Source organism: Branchiostoma belcheri, unplaced genomic scaffold, assembly GCF_001625305.1.
Source record: "Branchiostoma belcheri isolate BF01 breed outbred unplaced genomic scaffold, Haploidv18h27 scaffold14, whole genome shotgun sequence".
Classification (NCBI taxonomy): Eukaryota; Metazoa; Chordata; class Leptocardii; order Amphioxiformes; family Branchiostomatidae; genus Branchiostoma; species Branchiostoma belcheri.
In genome coordinates, this window is record NW_017802824.1 from 827,152 (window position 1) to 843,994 (window position 16,843).

Sequence of the window (16,843 nt, forward strand, 5' to 3'; positions counted from 1 at the left end):
AATGTCGTAGATTTTTGAACTGACACTGTCAGAAAGTTAACATCTCTAAACAACAAAGGAACTAACGATACAGATACATCCAATAACTGTTTTTATTCAGTTAAGTTAATCGTCTGATATGTTTTTTATTCTTTTAGTTTTATCACCACACATTGTCATAATAAGCTGTAAATCTTTAAACTCATAACCACAACTAAACCACGGTCCCTTGTAAATATCCAATACTAGTACTTGAGATGCTGCTGGTGCAACCGACGTGGCAGTGGGGACCTCTAGCAGGTGAAGTGATAATTGCATGGACGTTGTAAGATTACTACAGTACTGACAACAATTCACAGGGGGCACTTTTGCTCCGTACGTCATTACCTTTTATCACATTGCCGGCCTTTGACCTGCTTGATCATATGGACAAAGGTTGAAGTCTATCTGTTTACAGCTGAGTGAAACTTCTACTGTGGAACATGGGACGTCTGGACGGGAAAGTAGCGCTGTGTACGGCGTCTGCACAAGGGATAGGACTTGAAACGGTTCTGGTAAGTTTTCCTGACGCGAAAGTTTCTCGGACTTACATTGTACGTTATCCTCTTCAAGCCCCTGCAGTTCAACGTTCAGCGGCCGTGAGTATTATCACTTCCCGGAACTCTGTCCTGGCCCCAACCGGTCTATCCAGAGATGGTGGCCGTTGGGACCAATAGTAACGTTACTAGTTATTTATTAGGGTTTTCTTTTCCATTGTATACTAACTAGTACGTTCTGGGACTGTTATTTTTGGCAACGCCTCAGGGCATGTTGACCCAATAACCTAAGGTTGCCACGCCCCCCTAGGGGGACCAGGTAAAGGGCAAAGGCCAGGGGCCATGTATGAATGTGTTAGGTTTTGTCAGTGTAAAGTACTTCTAAGGTAGTATTTCACAAGTCATGCTTCATAATACCCCATGTTGTAATTTTACAAGGAATGGCAGTTCATACAGCTGCTTGTAATAGTTTTATATAACATAATTTTTATTTTCGCTAACGTTAGAACATTGTCAAAAGATTTCCATAAAGCAGTGTAGTCAAGTACTAGTATTCCATAACTAAGTATTGGTCAGAATAGGTCTTAGAGACACCAAGTAACTTGGAAAGATTAAAACTCAAAGTTTCTGACTAATCACATCTGGCTTTCTTAATAACGTAAGTCATGATCAGTCCAAAGTCCCCTTCCCAATGTTGCCTTACTGTAAATATATGCAGTTGCAATGTACTCAATGGCATAATGCCAAATTGTTCTTTCTTTCTTTCTGCAGGCATTTGCCAAGGAGGGAGCCAGAGTGATTGCTACGGATGTCAACATCAGTAAACTGGAGCAGGAGGTCAAAGATGTGCCAGGTAAGAGAATTTTTACCAGAGTGACAAAATTAAATGCATGAGTGAGTGAGTGAGTGAGTGAGTGAGTGAGTGAGTGAGTGAGTGAGTGAGTGAGTGAGTGAGTGACATGAATGAATGAATGAATGAATGACATTCTCACATAATGTCAACAGAAATCACTAAAGAGGGTTAATTATGTCATAATAAAGTAAAGGACAAGAATATTCATCTCAAAGGTTTTTAGCATAACATACAAAATGTATGTAGTATTTAGTGCTTCAAATATGTTTTAGAGTGGGAAAGTTCCTACGTGATTATAAGTCTCTACCAGACTGACCACACTGGCTAATGGATAAGAATTTTCCAAGGGAGTTTGGCTACCAAAGCGGTTGATTGGCCACTTTGGAGGAGGAGATGTTAAACATCCAGCAGTCGGACTCTTCTGCCTAATTATTCCCTTTTTCGCCAAATTCCAGAATCCATATTATGGAGGTTTCTACATCTGTATCTGTATCTGTACATGTATAGCCGGTATAACCGCCTTTCGGCATAACACACCAGCTTTACATAGTTCTGAAATCATGTTAAATACACAATTACATTAGACATCCTGTTTCTTTACCCAGGAATTGAGGCCAAGACGCTGAATGTGGCAGACAAGGACCAGGTGACTGCACTGGTGGACCAGTTAGACCGTGTGGACATCCTATTCAACTGTGCAGGGTACAATTTCATGTCTGTCCATCTCAGGCCTTTGTTCAGAAATGTCCTATAATGTCTATTGCCTTTTTATAGAGTCTTACATGTTCTGCTACTAGCACTAGTAGCAGTATATATATTAGTGATACAAATCTTATCCCTTGTCCTGCGGGGCCCATGTATGGGTTGCACATACAGTCCCATCTGTATATGTATGATTTGGGAGTGTTTCTCGTGCAACGCAATTCACACCACAGTGAAATGCAACAAATGCGGAAATAAATATGCCACCGCAGTGCAAAAAAAGTCCAGAGTCTGTGACCTAATTAAGACTTCAAATTATTTGAAAATATTGCGTAAAAAAATACCAGCAGGACAAGGGTTATCAGTCATTCCATGTGCATCATGTTTTAATGAAGTTACGAGCCTTGCACTTCTTCTAGAATAGTTCACAATGGCACCATCCTGGACTGTGAGGAGGCTGACTGGGACCAGACCATGAATATCAACCTGAAGAGCATGTACTTCCTGTGTCGAGCTGTCCTCCCAAAGGTCAGTACACCTGAAGTACTTCCTGTGTCGAGCTGTCCTCCCAAAGGTCAGTACACCTGAAGTACTTCCTGTGTCGAGCTGTCCTCCCAAAGGTCAGTACACCTGAAGTACTTCCTGTGTCGAGCTGTCCTCCCAAAGGTACACCTGAAGTACTTCCTGTGTCAAGCTGTCCTCCCAAAGGTTAGTGCACCTGAAGAGCAACTACTTCCTGTGTCAAGCTGTCCTCCCAAAGGTTAGTACACCTGAAGAGCATGTACTTCCTGTGTCGAGCTGTCCTCCCAAAGGTTAGTACACCTGAAGAGCATGTACTTCCTGTGTCGAGCTGTCCTCCCAAAGGTTAGTTCTCCAGAAGAGCAACTACTTCCTGTGTCAAGCTGTCCTCCCAAAGGTTAGTACACCTGAAGAGCATGTACTTCCTGTGTCAGGCTGTTATACCATTCCACACTTGTAGAGCAAGTTCTTCCTGAGTGTATCATGCAGGAAATTACACTAAAGGTCACTAAATTCACCTTAAATAAATTGAAAACAGTGAGTTTGAGAGTTCTCTATTACTTTATATAATCTGCATTATTATCTGTATGAGATTTTCAATGACTTTTCATTGTAGATGGTGGCACAAGGTTCCGGGTCTATCGTCAACATGTCTTCTAGTGCCTCAAATGTTAAAGGTGGGTATTGTAGTATAAATTTGGTAGTTTTGGTACAGAAGTTTAAGAGCTTACCTTATCTTCAGCTGACTGTTTAAAACTGGCAAACAGTGTCTTAAAGTTTGTGTCAAGTGATTCTATTTCTATATGAAACACAGAGGTTTTTCTGAATCAAAGTTACATTCATTGTAAGGTACCGTAAGCATCAGACTTTAGTAGCAGAATGTTCAGATGCTCTGTAGTTTTGTGATATCATTCAATGTGCTTATATTAATAAGTTAGTCAATGTGGTCACTATCATAGTGATACAATCTACACATTTACCAGTAGGTTGTGTTATATTATGACATGACTGTTTATTGCAGGTGTTCCCATGAGGTTTGTGTACTCTGTCAGTAAGGGAGGAGTCAGTGGACTCACCAAGGCCATTGCTGCAGACTTTGTCTCTAAGGGGATTCGCTGTAACTGTATCTGTCCAGGTACAAATACTCATCTTAATCAGACTGATTTCATGCAAGAATATTTCTTAGAAGAATAGTAACTGTTGTATTGGAAAAGGCAGACAAATCAGCCAACAATATATATTTGGGCTGCAATGGCACAGAAACAATTGTAAACATTTTATGACGTGAATGAATGAATGAATGATCTTTATTGCTCCACAGTTGTACACATTACAGTGTATGGCAAGGATGACAATGTGATCTTTACAATCATACTAGTCTATTCCTGGAAACTAAACTACATAAATATAATGTAAATGACGTATTGACATGATGAACACTAAACATTTCTGTTGTCACAATTCCTTCTCTCTTTTCTAAAGCGCTACATACATATTGACCTAGGTAGCCTATGGAGTTGGGGCATGACATAGTGTGAATGTGTGAAGTACGTGTTTCTAACTGCTGTATGTTCACACTGTATATACAACAGCTACAGTAGAAACACCCTCCCTGCAGGAGAGAATCAACGCCTTCCCTGATCCTGTCAAGGTGAATTTTTTTTTATTCCAGAACAACCCAGTATATATTTGAAGAAGAACAGTAAACTTTACAATAGATAATAATTATATTATTATTATTGTACATCCTGTCTCATTTTTTAACAATAAATATGGTGAGAAAAAACTGTTGGGAGCTACATGTATTTTCTCCCTTGTAAAGACAGCAATTCTTCGATTTCAGTTTAGTATACAGTTATGATTCATAGTGATTACATGTGCATATATTTCATGGTTCAATCAAAGTTTTTGCCAAGTTTTACCTTGTACTATTCTGGATGCTATTGACACTGATGTAAGGGTAGAACTTTAAAAGAGCACAACTGCATCTGTGATAGAAATCCTTTTTTCAGTATTCTCCAATATTGCAAAATGTGACAATTTTGTTCTGCAATTCAGAAATACATGTACTTTCTGCAAATACAGAATTATAAGTCCAGATCTAAACCCATGGCATATGCAAAATTGCATTTTACATGCAATTTGAAAAATACATGTACATGCAAACTTACTTGAATATCATAGAGTCAGTAGTAAACACCTGAAAAAAAATCAGGCTACATCATTGAGCCCCTAGCCTGATTTTTTTCAGTCTGCAAAATTGCAAGTTGCTTAATTTTTCTTCTGCAATATTGAAAATGTCTCTGCAAAATGCAGACTGCAGATGGGTAGTTCTAACACTGTGCATGTTGTGCACATGTTGTTCCAGGCTCGTGCGGACTTCATTGCTCGACAGAAGATGGGTCGTGTGGGGAAACCTGAGGAGATCGCAGCCCTGGCCGTGTACCTGGCATCGGATGAGGTGAGACATTAGTTTGGTGTCAACCGTTTCTTAGACCCCGTTCACATTCAAAAAATGGATCCAGAGCGTTGATCCGGTCCAGATCAAAATTCGTCAATGAGCAGATCGTTTTTTGCAGTGTGAACGCTCCAATCTGGATTGATTTTCTTGGATCCGAATCCAAAAGTAATCCACCTTGAGGAGGTAGCTCAAGACACTTGCAGAGGATCCGGATCAGACATAACCGCGAGTGTGAACGCAAAGTGTCTTGGCTTTTGACTTGGCTTTTCTGGTGTGACGTGATGTACCAAAAATACTACAACTGATCGGGTCCAATATGCAGTATACATTATACAAGGACCTTGTGTGATGCCATGGATATATACATTGCCAATCAAGAATAGAAAACACGCAGTAACATGTTTTCCCCCAAGTTACTAACGTTACACTCAAGTGGAATGGCGAGTGGACACAGGTCCATCCGGATTGATGAATTTCTGATCCAGATCCACAGTCAATCCAGATCCATTTTTTGAATGTGAAAGGGGTCTAATACTAATAACTTCCATAGCGTAGCCTGCGTAGTCCAGTGGTTAGTGACCCTACCTCTAAATCAACAAGTTCATAGTTTGAATCCAGGCTGTTGTTGCTCACTCCACATGCATGCTACTGTCGCAGTCCTTAGGCCTTGTGTAGAAACTTTATAATCTAAGTCTACCATTTATTGTGCTTGTTGACAAGAGCTAGGGGGATTTCTCCAGTACATTGAACCTTTAATGCTGTGCATAGCGCCTGTCTTCTTTGTCACTGCCAGTAGAAGAGTTACAGTCCTTCAGTGAGCTATAACTGGATCAAGATAACTTTCCTTTAAGTTTCCTTTTGTATAGTGCTTCAAATACACCATACAATTATGTGAATCTCATTTAACCCTTTGCAATTCATGACAGAAAGGTTAGACTAGAATTGTTCATCTTACCAAAAATATACTACTGTGACAGTCTTTTCTGTCTTATTTTTCAGTCTGGATACACCACAGGCCAGGACCTTGTAATTGACGGAGGCTGGGGCCTTGCCTAATTAATAACCAAACCCAGATGTACCTGAACTACTTGTTATTCATGGATGGCCCTGATGTTGTGTTCTCTACAAAACTTCAATGATTTGCTGGAAAATACTGTAATTCACTTAATGTTCACAGTAAATGGACGTGTTCAGGGAACTATATGTTCACCGTCACATGGTGACAGGTGCAGAAAAAAGAGTCGGCAAATTAAATGTTAATGGTAATGACAAGTTTGTGGTACAAAATTGACCCCAAAAACCATGAACATAAATTAAAGTATGCCAAAAAACAGTTACTCAAGCAACTGGATATGATTTTGAAAACGTCAGACGTTTCAGCTAGTATCCACTAGCTTTCGTCAGTGACTGAGAGACCAGAGGGGAAAGCAGGTTTATATACACAACCTGTTGATTGATATGCAAATAAAGTGAAGACAAATTTTTGGAAGTCGAAAAAGGAACAAAAGTCAGACAAGTCAAGACAAGATGATGCAAATTAGTCTGAAAGCTCCTGTTATACAGGACAGGAGCTTAAGTGTTGTCTGTCCTCAGGGTTGGGAGTGCCAAATCCCAAGTGCCGGAAAGATCGACCCGTAGCCCCCCTTCCCTGTTGAGGGTGGGTTGTACATTCTTTCATGTATTGCCTCTTTCACACCCCGTTCCCACCAGCGTGTTTCGCGGTCTAAGACATCCGTGGACTCGAGTTTGAAAGAGTGACCCTGGTTGTGTTTTAGGTGGTGGAAAATAGCTGAGGAGTAGCCGTTGGCACTAGGTCGGCAATGTTCTTTGTACCTTACTTTAAGCGGTCGACTTGTTTCTCCGATGTAGGTGTTGTTACAATTGGGCTCCTCACATTTGAGTCTGTAAATAACATTCGCCTTGGTACCCTTGTGAGGTCGGTCCTTAGGGTGTACCAGTCTTTGTCTGAGGGTTGAGTGAGGTTTGAAGTTAGTGGCTATGTTGAAGTTTTGGAAGATCCGTCGGAGTTTCTCAGATACTCCTTGGACATACGGAATAGTGATGTTGGCCTTGTTTTTGTTGGTCAAAGGTTTGCACTTCTGGGTTTTCTTAGACTGATCTGAAGGTTTGAGCGCTTTGTTGTAAAGTCCAGTTTTGGTAGCCACACTTAGCCAGGGCACCTCGGAGGTGTCTATGTTCGTCCGTTTTGGCTTGGTCTGAAGTGACAATGTTGTCTGCACGATGGAAGAGAGTTTTGATCACTGCTAGTTTGTGTTCCAAAGGGTGGTGGGAATCAAAGGCCAGGTACTGATCAGTGTGGGTTGGTTTCCTGTACACTTCGAAACGAAGGTTACCATCTTCCTCTACGATAGTTTTGGTGTCTAGGAAAGGGAGCATGTTGTCATGGCTTGGCTCCTGTGTGAACTTGATGTTGTCATCTATCTGGTTGATGTGGTCAAAGAAGTCAGCAGCTACCCTCTTTTTCAATCTGCACCAAGTGTCATCTACATATCGAAACCAGTTGGCCGGGGGAGTGTCATTGAAAGTGCTGAGGGCTTTGTTTTCAAACTTCTCCATGTACAGGTTTACAACAATAGGTGAGACTGGTGATCCCATAGCACAGCCGTGCATTTGTTGGTAGAACTGTCCTTTGTAGGTAAAGTATGTGCATCCTAAGCAGAGTTCTAGTAGCTCACAAACTTGGTCGACGGATAGGTTGGTTCTATCTGCAAGTGTATCAGACAACACTTAAGCTCCTGTCCTGTATAACAGGAGCTTTCAGACTAATTTGCATCATCTTGTCTTGACTTGTCTGACTTTTGTTCCTTTTTCGACTTCCAAAAATTTGTCTTCACTTTATTTGCATATCAATCAACAGGTTGTGTATATAAACCTGCTTTCCCCTCTGGTCTCTCAGTCACTGACGAAAGCTAGTGGATACTAGCTGAAACGTCTGACGTTTTCAAAATCATATCCAGTTGCTTGAGTAACTGTTTTTTGGCATATCGTATTACCTGGATGTCTAACCTTCATCGACGTATAAATTAAAGTACTTTTGCAAAAAAAAATCAGGAATTACAGTACTAGATTAGGTCAAATCTGAATAATTTCTTAAGGAAGTTAGCTGGCCAGAGGAGTACACTTTGCAGTCCACTAGGTGGCTACAAATGTTGTACAGAGGGCTCATCTTGTCACAATTGTGCTTGAAGTGGTGCAATGATAGAGATACAATCAAAATCTCTGTTTTATATTCAAACTGTAGTACTGTATAACAAAGTGAGTTTTGAAATACTATTTTCAACACTGATGAACAGGAAAAATAATGTTATATGAACAAGAATGTAACTTTATAATAATGAGGCATGTTTAATATGAAAGATTTTTAATATTACATAGATATGAAGCATGCAAATGCTAGTGGGACCAAAATTATATTTCATATAATTATTTCTGATGAAAATCACTATTATTAGTCTCTTGGTTGGTTTGACAAATGTAATGATTTAACACTGCTAGGATATTTGTGAAATATGAGTCTTCAACATTACAGGGGGTTCTATTGACAGTCTATCAAAAGAAATACATTTCTATCTCTATCCATACAACAATGAAAATAAAGTCTTTTACACAGACTCTCTGGGTCTTACCTTTGTCTTGGATAACACTTCCAGTTTACCACTCTTACCTTCAGCAAGATATCCAGTCAATAAAGATTAAAAAAACATGGACTAGAAATATTCAGTGATGACAACATCTGTAACAGGTTTACATTAATATGATTTATCCATTGTTTTTTTGAATGAATGAATGAACTTCATTGTACATACATCTCCACTAGGTTAAGTACAGGTCGCAACAAAGGATATACATGTACTAAGCTTGTATTATACATATAGAATACAACACGGGGTATTCCGTATCGCCCGAGGTATCGGCCCGACCGCGGGTCGGATCGCCCGACGGCCGCAGGCCGGAGGGCGATCCGACTCGCGGGAGGGCCGGGACCGAGGGCGATGCGGAATACACCGTGTTGTATTTTATTTATGTCATACCCACCCAAGAAAACACGCCTTTCAATGCAAGATGAGCCAAAAGTTGGTGCCACTGAACCCTAAACTGCAACAACATCAATTCCAACGTCCGGATTCTGTATTCGAATTTTCGAAAGGGGCACACGCGGTTAGGGCGAAACGCGTTCGAATCGTTTTATGAAAGCCAGGGAAACGTTATCGAACGTTATCGCGGCCCGGGTATGATATAAACATACATATACACATACACATATCATATACACATGATCAAGCTAACATTCACCAAATTCAACTTCTTGCTTCTCTGTGATGGCGTGTGATTTTTTTTACCTCCATGGTGATGGTGAAAAGGTGCAGATGTAAGAACAAAGTCTGGAGACCTTAAATTTAATGTGAAAGCGCAATAAAAACATGAAGGGCCGAAAAAAAACAAGATGCCTTTATTTGGAATACACTAAGGAAATACTCGTACATGTACAAATGTAAGGACACAACTGAATAAAAGAACACAGTGAAACAACATACAGGTCTTTTATTCGAAGCCCTGGTTTATGCACTTGATTTTGTCATCCCCAACGGTACGTAACCTGCCTGCCAAAAATTATGAACATCGAACTATATCTTCCAGAGTTATGCCGCTAAATCCAGTCTCCCACACTAAAGCAAACAGATTTCATATCCTTCAGACGAAGGGAACAACAACAAAGGTATATCCGTGTTGAAAGAAATCACGTACGAGACCAGTGCTATCTGAAGTAGATATCATTCATATACATTAATCAGATCCAGTTGCCTTGTATTCAAAGTGGGAAGTGAGAAAAGTGGAAAGGGTCCTTGGAAACTTCCCCAGCTAAGGCCAGCTGAGGCCAAGGCTTATGTTCAAGATTAATATTGGTCTGTTAAGCGTACGCCTATGTATGATATCCTCCATATATATACGGCACGATCACCACATGGACTTCATTTGAATATAAGTGCACGATTTTCTGTGCGATATCTGCTTCGACTCCTTCGGCACGAGTTCAGTAACTTGTCAGCATTCTCACTGAAATCACTGCAGTCAAGATGGGTACTAATAAAGATGGAGAGCGAGGCACATCTGGTTTTTGGCACAAAGTTAGAGGTATACGTACGTGCAGACGCATATTATAATGAAAATGACAATGAAGCTTGTTGCTCATTCATGCCCCAGTTGGGTTAAATGCATTACTAAGCTGTACATGTTTCTTCCCTCTTCTTTAGACATTTGTATACGAATTTACAGAGTTTTTCTAATACATCATAGTTAACTAAAGACATTATTTGTAAGAACATGTAATCCTTTGTTAGATGTATAATATATTTTTGTTCTTTTATATATTTTGCATTTCATAAACAAACTAAGGTAGATCGTAAATCGCTATACAGCGGACACTCTACAATAGAGTGGACTTCGTTTTCTATACTATTCATATCACAAAATGTACATAATCTGTCATTAAGAGGAGTTCAGGTGTATCTATCTGTTTCAATTTTTCCTTTGGGTGGTCGCTAATTCTTAGTTTAGTCATTGCACGTCTATGGCTAAAGTTTCTTAAAGTTCCTGTAAGTTCGTAGCTTATTTCCTTGACTCTCTTTTACGCCAAGAGAGTTAATTTCTGAATTTCTGAGAAATCATGAACAAAAATGTCTCTCATTCTTTGTTTCACTTCATTCTGTGCGTGTAACGTGTTTAAATCCTTGTCAACTAAAGGTATTAGAAACCCAACTCCACTATTATACTAGACTTGTATGAAGCAACTGTAGTTTCATATGATTAGCTGCTATGTGGCCAAAATCTTACATTTTCACTAGATCTAAGAACTATCCACCACCTGAAAATCATGAAAATCACTCTGTAAAAAATTGATGATACCTACTGAAATGTATGTTGTCAGAAGAGGCCATACAGATAAAGTAATGGACGCAGAGATATATCTTTTTTTTCTGAAACTCGATGTAAAAAATTGTGGAAAAGAAATACAGGGTAGATTTAATACATACATACATTTTGTACAATTCTGTTCCTGTTTCACGTCTCAACAACAAAGAGAACTACATTTGTCTGGGCTCGATGAAACAGGAACTGCATTTAGCCTCGTAGGATTCGAAGTTTTAGTGTTATCCTCATTGGCTCACTGTAGTGAATTGTCTGCACCCACACACTGAGAACTGCACTTGAAAGGCGACTAGAGGATTGGAAACAGTTTTGATGTTCTGAAACATGAAAGTCCAAGACGTGCCCGGCCGGTTGAATGATTGAAGCATTTTGAAACGTTTCCGAGTTGAACAAACGACTTTAAAATGCATACTATAGTTCTGGGAACCTTCTAGAAAACCTTGAAACCTGCACGTCGTTGGCAGAACGTCGTACTGCACCTGCGCGAAACCCATAATGTATTGTGCATAGCACTTCGGCAGAACGTCTCACTTAAGGTCATATTCACGTAGATACAAGGTTGCCATTCCGACAGTAGTTTTCAAATGTTATGTTAGAAAAAAAATCGTCTGCAACAGACAAAATTTTGATGCAACATTGACCAAAAATCCGCGAAAACCGCGAAAATTCAGGGTTCTGCGCAGACGCAGTACAGCAGTTATTTATCCCATCTTTTTGTACAAAAAAATGGCTAAAAATGTCTTGGAAAGGCGTGCGTACACGCAATGACATGAACTAATGATTGCTAACAAAATAAGTAACTAAATAAATGTGCAAAATAATCTATTCTGGCTGATCTGCGCTCACCTAAGCAAGCGAACAAAAAAAGAGAGCCTTATAAACTAAAATTCATCTGCTTTGTTTCTTGTCAATCTTCTTCAAGACATCCATGAGTTGCTCAAGCCGGGCACTAGCTTTGGAAATTTCAATCAGAAACCTTCTGAAGTTAATCTCCACCAAACCCTTTTGCAGATTGAATAAAAAGTGGAAATGAGCCTAAAAAGAATGTAACTGGCCAGGGGAGTACTACTGGTAAGCAGGCCATACATATAGAGGTTCCAATTGGCCAGTTACATTCTTTTTAGGCCGGTTTCATAGTATACTATTTATTCAGCCTGCAAAGAAGTCTGATGGAGACTATTCTGAGATAACGCTGCAATTAAGGTTTCTTGCATTTGCTCACTTTGTGAAATGCATCGAGAGCTGAATTCAACAAAATTTGATCTTTCAGCATTGTCAGGACCATGACTTTGTAAGGCCTTGTATTGTGACACGGGACAATATTTTTTAATGCCTAAAGACGAGTAATTCTATCAAATTGAAAATTTCATCTCTTACAGCATACATTTTAGTATTTTGTGAGTACAGTAAATTAGTCTCTTAACATGTTTGTTATGTAGCAGAAGATGCCAAACTTCTGTATCTGTATCTGTATAGCCGGTATAACCGCCTTTCGGCGTAACACACCTGCTTCGCAGGCACCGATCGACTTGTTACACCTACATGTAACCCTTGAACATCTAACTCTAGACATTGTTTCAAGCTATATCTAGTGACAATGCCCCTACTGTACTTGGTGACAGCGAGTTCCATTCTGCGATAATTCTAGAAAAGAATGAATTCTTGTACACCTCAATCCTTTGTTGATAACTCTGGTACTTGAAGGCATGGCTATTTCTTGTTCTCGTCCTTGTACAACTGTCGTGCAAATCCTACATAGAGTCTAGGATATTGGGATTTTCCTTTTACATATCCAGTAATGTCTCTCACCTGCTTACGTTTCAACATGAGAAACATAAATGGTTGTGCAAAAACAAAAGCCCAATATCCTATATATATATGTTCCATCAACCTTATGAAATCATTTTCGGAAAACCTAGACAGAGCCACGGAACTGTGGATGAAGGGAAAATACAGCATTCTTTGTTGCCCTGTACTGGTGTGCGGACTGATGGTGATTGTTCTAGCTGTCATGGCTGCTACCCTGTTGCCTCGTATTGTAGCTGCATCAAAGGTATGCCAAATCTCTTGCTTATGTTTAGACTTTGCTGTTCGTTTTAATGTCCTGATGTATTTATTTATTTCCTTACGTGTTCAGAACATAGGGGTGTTGGAGCATATATTGAACTGACAGATATTTGACACAAAATCCTTTTAAAAATTCTTCCAATGCCGAAAAAAACCTCTCACAATCTATGTAACGTGAAACAAGATAGCATGGACAGAAAAACAGATCATCTTGACAATCATATGCGGTGACCACATGACATTGGAACAGTATCACTTTAAGTAGTTAAGTTGGGGTGTCAAAAATTATGTTTGGTGTTCTTCAATTATATATTAAAATTCCATTTATATCTTTTCAAATGCGTTCAAATACATTTTTAATAGATAAATACTACAAGTTTTAACACTGCTATTAGTGCCCTAGCTGTTCCCTGTATAATGGTACGGTCCAAAAATTGGTCGGTTATTCTAATAACGGACCGCCTTTGAGGTTACGGCCTGATAACCGATGGCAAAGGGAGCCTTCTGATTGGTCGAAGCCTTCTGGCTATATATGATAATACGAATTATTGATTGATATCCGTATCACCTTCCCCCTTCTTGTTGAGGGTGGAGTTGTACATTCTTTCATATATTTTCAAATATGCGTAATAGATAAATATACGTTTTTAGTCCTCTTGAGGAAGGCTTAGAATTTTAAAATGTTTTTGTTGTGTTTGCGTGTCTAAATTTGTCTCCCAAGATGGGAGCGCTGCATAAAAATGATCTACAATTGTTACCAACGGCTTTGCAGACGATATCGATGTACTTAAAGGACGACAGCTGGACGCCTACAAATACCAGCCTCAATGAAGAAGTCTTATATATACCAGCCAGAGGCATGGTCCTCCCAGCAAAAACTGGTAAATTACAATATCCCAAAACCTTGTTTTTAATCGTCGAATGTGTTAGGAACCTAACATTTCGTTCAACGTTGCTTCAGTTTTACCTAAAACATCTCAGACAATTAGCTGGTCACATTTGGTTGATTCTAGAGTCTTTCTGTTGTTACACAGACATCAATGAGTGCACCAGAAATTGCCAACACGGTATCTGTGCCAGCGTGGTAAGTTTTGACTTCTTTCCTAATTCTTTGAATTAAAACAATTTGACAAACTTCCAGCAGAGGAATACCAATTGCACTTTTCCCATCAAGCAGCAATATGGAACTTTTGCCAACATGGAACCTGTGTGAACCAAGATGCATATGGCGGATACAAGACGTGTACCTGCTCACCTGGATGGACTGGACAGAACTGTCAGCAAAGTGAGTTGACTTTTTTCTTACAGTTAGTACCCGTAATGGTTTGAATGAAAACAATTTGACAAAATTCCAACAAAGAGATATCAATGAATGAATGAAGACCTTTATTGTACTTTTGCAAACAAGCAGCACCTTAACTGGCAAAAACACTTGCTAAACTCTAACTTGCCAAGTTCAAACGTTCCCCAGTGCAAAACTTTGCCAGCGTTCTTTGGCTGCTAATGCTGAGTGATGACTGATGAAGAAGAAAAACCCTGCTTTTAATTAAAATTACTAACGGACAGTGTTTTACACCTATCAAATAGGCATCAATGAGTGTACCAAAAACCCATGCCAACATGGAACCTGTGTGAACCAAGATGGCGGATACAAATGTACCTGCTCTCCTGGATGGACTGGACAGAACTGTCAGCAGGGTTAGTTCTGTCTCATTTCATTAAAAGAGCATTCCTATCTATTTCCTGTTGTTTGCTCTCTTTCCTTCTTTCTTTCTTTCTTGCTCTGCCCTTTTCAATTAGTGGTTCTTGATTTACGTTTAACATTATATTTGTTTCTTTATCCCACAGACATCAATGAATGTACCGGAAACCCATGCCAACATGGAAGCTGTCATAACAAAGCTGGTGGATACACATGCAGCTGCTACCCTGGATGGACTGGACAGAACTGCCAGCAAGGTGAGTTTTTGTCTGTAGGTACAGTTACCATGTTGCTTACATGAATTGTTATGTTTACCGAAGGAAAACATATTGTTTTTGCTACTCTTCTTCTTCCTTTCCAAACACTGACCTCTGAACTGGTGAATGGCCAGACTGTCTCTCACCATGGTAACTGGTGTTGGGTTACATAATGTTGCAAGTTTATAGTAGGAGGGATTTAGACTCCTGTCAGTGTCACCATATATGTGAATGTGTTTCAGTAGGAATTAGCAGAGCAGACCATATGCGAAGGTATACATTATGCATTTGCTTTGCAAATGTTACATTTCTAGTCCTATTTATATCTGCCATCCCTTCTTTTGTTTTTGTTGATATTTGACGTATCTAGCACGCATGATGTATTGTATTCAATTTGTTGTTTTTTCTATATCACACAGACATCAATGAGTGTGGAAACCGGGAAAATTGCCAACATGGAACCTGTGTGAACCAACCTGGCGGATACAAATGTACCTGCACAGTGGGGTGGAGTGGACGGAAGTGTCACCAAGGCGAGTTTTTTGTCTGTATATAGGTAACGTTACATGTACTATGGGTTGGGGGAAAAAGCAGTCCAGTCCGATCGGTAGAAAAAGCAGTCCAGTCCGATTTGGGGGTGGAACCATGTATTATTGATCGATTTGCATTATAATTATATGAATGTTCCTTTTTCTATTTATCATTCATTCATTCATTCATTCTTTTTTTTTTGTTTCAAATTCTTTGTTGATAATGGTTAGTGTCATATGGGTGTATGATAATATTGTATTTATGTTTATCACACAGACATCGATGAGTGTAGACACTGGATATATTGCCAACACGGAACCTGTGAGAACCAACCTGGCGGACACAAATGTACCTGCGCAAGAGGATGGGCTGGACAAAACTGTCACAAAGGTGAGATATCTCCTGTAAGCTTTCTCAGTTTTAGATGCGAATGCAACAGTACTTCTTTTTTAAACATGATCTTCTTTCATTTCAGTTGACTTCAGACCTGTCTCAAATTATTTGTCACTATAAATGCCGAGTATTTTGGGACTATATATGACGTACATGTAATTACCTTCGCCAAGAAGGTTATGTTTTCAGAGGCGTTCGTGTATGTGTCTGTGGACACGATAACTCGAGAAGGCTTAAATGGATTGTCTTCCTACTTAGTAGGTGGGTAGGTCTTGATAAGACCTCAAAATGATTAGATCTTGGGCCCCCTGGTGGCTTGTTGTGGTACTGCAGCTGAAATTCCGGTTTTGATATCTCATGACCTAGACGTGCTAGGGTCACGAAATTTGTATGATAGGTATCTCTTGTGCTGGGGAAGAAGTAACGTAGGTTTGGCCCCCTAGCGGCTTGCTCTGGAACTGCAGGGGTTTTTCTTTGAAAATATTCAAAAGAGGATAACTCAAGAACCGGTTGACGGATTGTCATGATTTTTGGTATGTAAGTAGCTTAAGTGACGCTTGACATAATTATGTGACAATTATGCAAATCTGGGTGTAATTTGCATAATCTATGAGGTGAAGGTATGAGATCGTTGAACTCTAGTTCAGATATGTAGTTCAACATTAGCTACATGTAATATTTTGTTGTATGGCATTTACTTCTAGACATTATACTAGCGACTGGACGCTGTAGGAACAAATGGTTACCAATAGCATTGCTCAGCTGGTTGGACTGGACAAAATGGTCTTGGGTACTGAATTTTCCGGCTGCGAAAACACATTTTACCCCTACCCTTTTCTTTGTAACTGCAAGCTTTTCTTATCATTTGGTGTTAAATCACTATGATTAATGTTT

At 39.6% G+C, this 16,843-nt stretch overlaps 1 protein-coding gene across 1 annotated transcript; it reads left to right on the plus strand.

Moving 5' to 3' along the window:
• The first annotated feature begins 389 nt into the window (after positions 1-389).
• LOC109464664 (3-hydroxybutyrate dehydrogenase type 2-like) lies at positions 390-6,348 on the plus strand. Its single transcript, XM_019761700.1, has 9 exons — positions 390-533; positions 1,287-1,368; positions 1,974-2,070; positions 2,490-2,598; positions 3,206-3,266; positions 3,611-3,724; positions 4,182-4,240; positions 4,958-5,050; positions 6,050-6,348. The coding sequence occupies exons 1-9, from the start codon at positions 462-464 to the stop codon at positions 6,104-6,106; spliced, it is 744 nt and encodes a 247-aa protein (XP_019617259.1). The 5' UTR covers positions 390-461; the 3' UTR covers positions 6,107-6,348.
• Positions 6,349-16,843: the final 10,495 nt, after the last annotated feature.

Coding starts and splice junctions, on each gene's coding strand:
- LOC109464664 (XM_019761700.1), top strand. CDS start 462: ATGGGACGTCTGGACGGGAAAGTAGCGCTGTGTACGGCGTCTGCACAA. Junction 534..1,286: donor TAGGACTTGAAACGGTTCTG/GTAAGTTTTCCT, acceptor TTCTTTCTGCAG/GCATTTGCCAAGGAGGGAGC. Junction 5,051..6,049: donor TGTACCTGGCATCGGATGAG/GTGAGACATTAG, acceptor CTTATTTTTCAG/TCTGGATACACCACAGGCCA.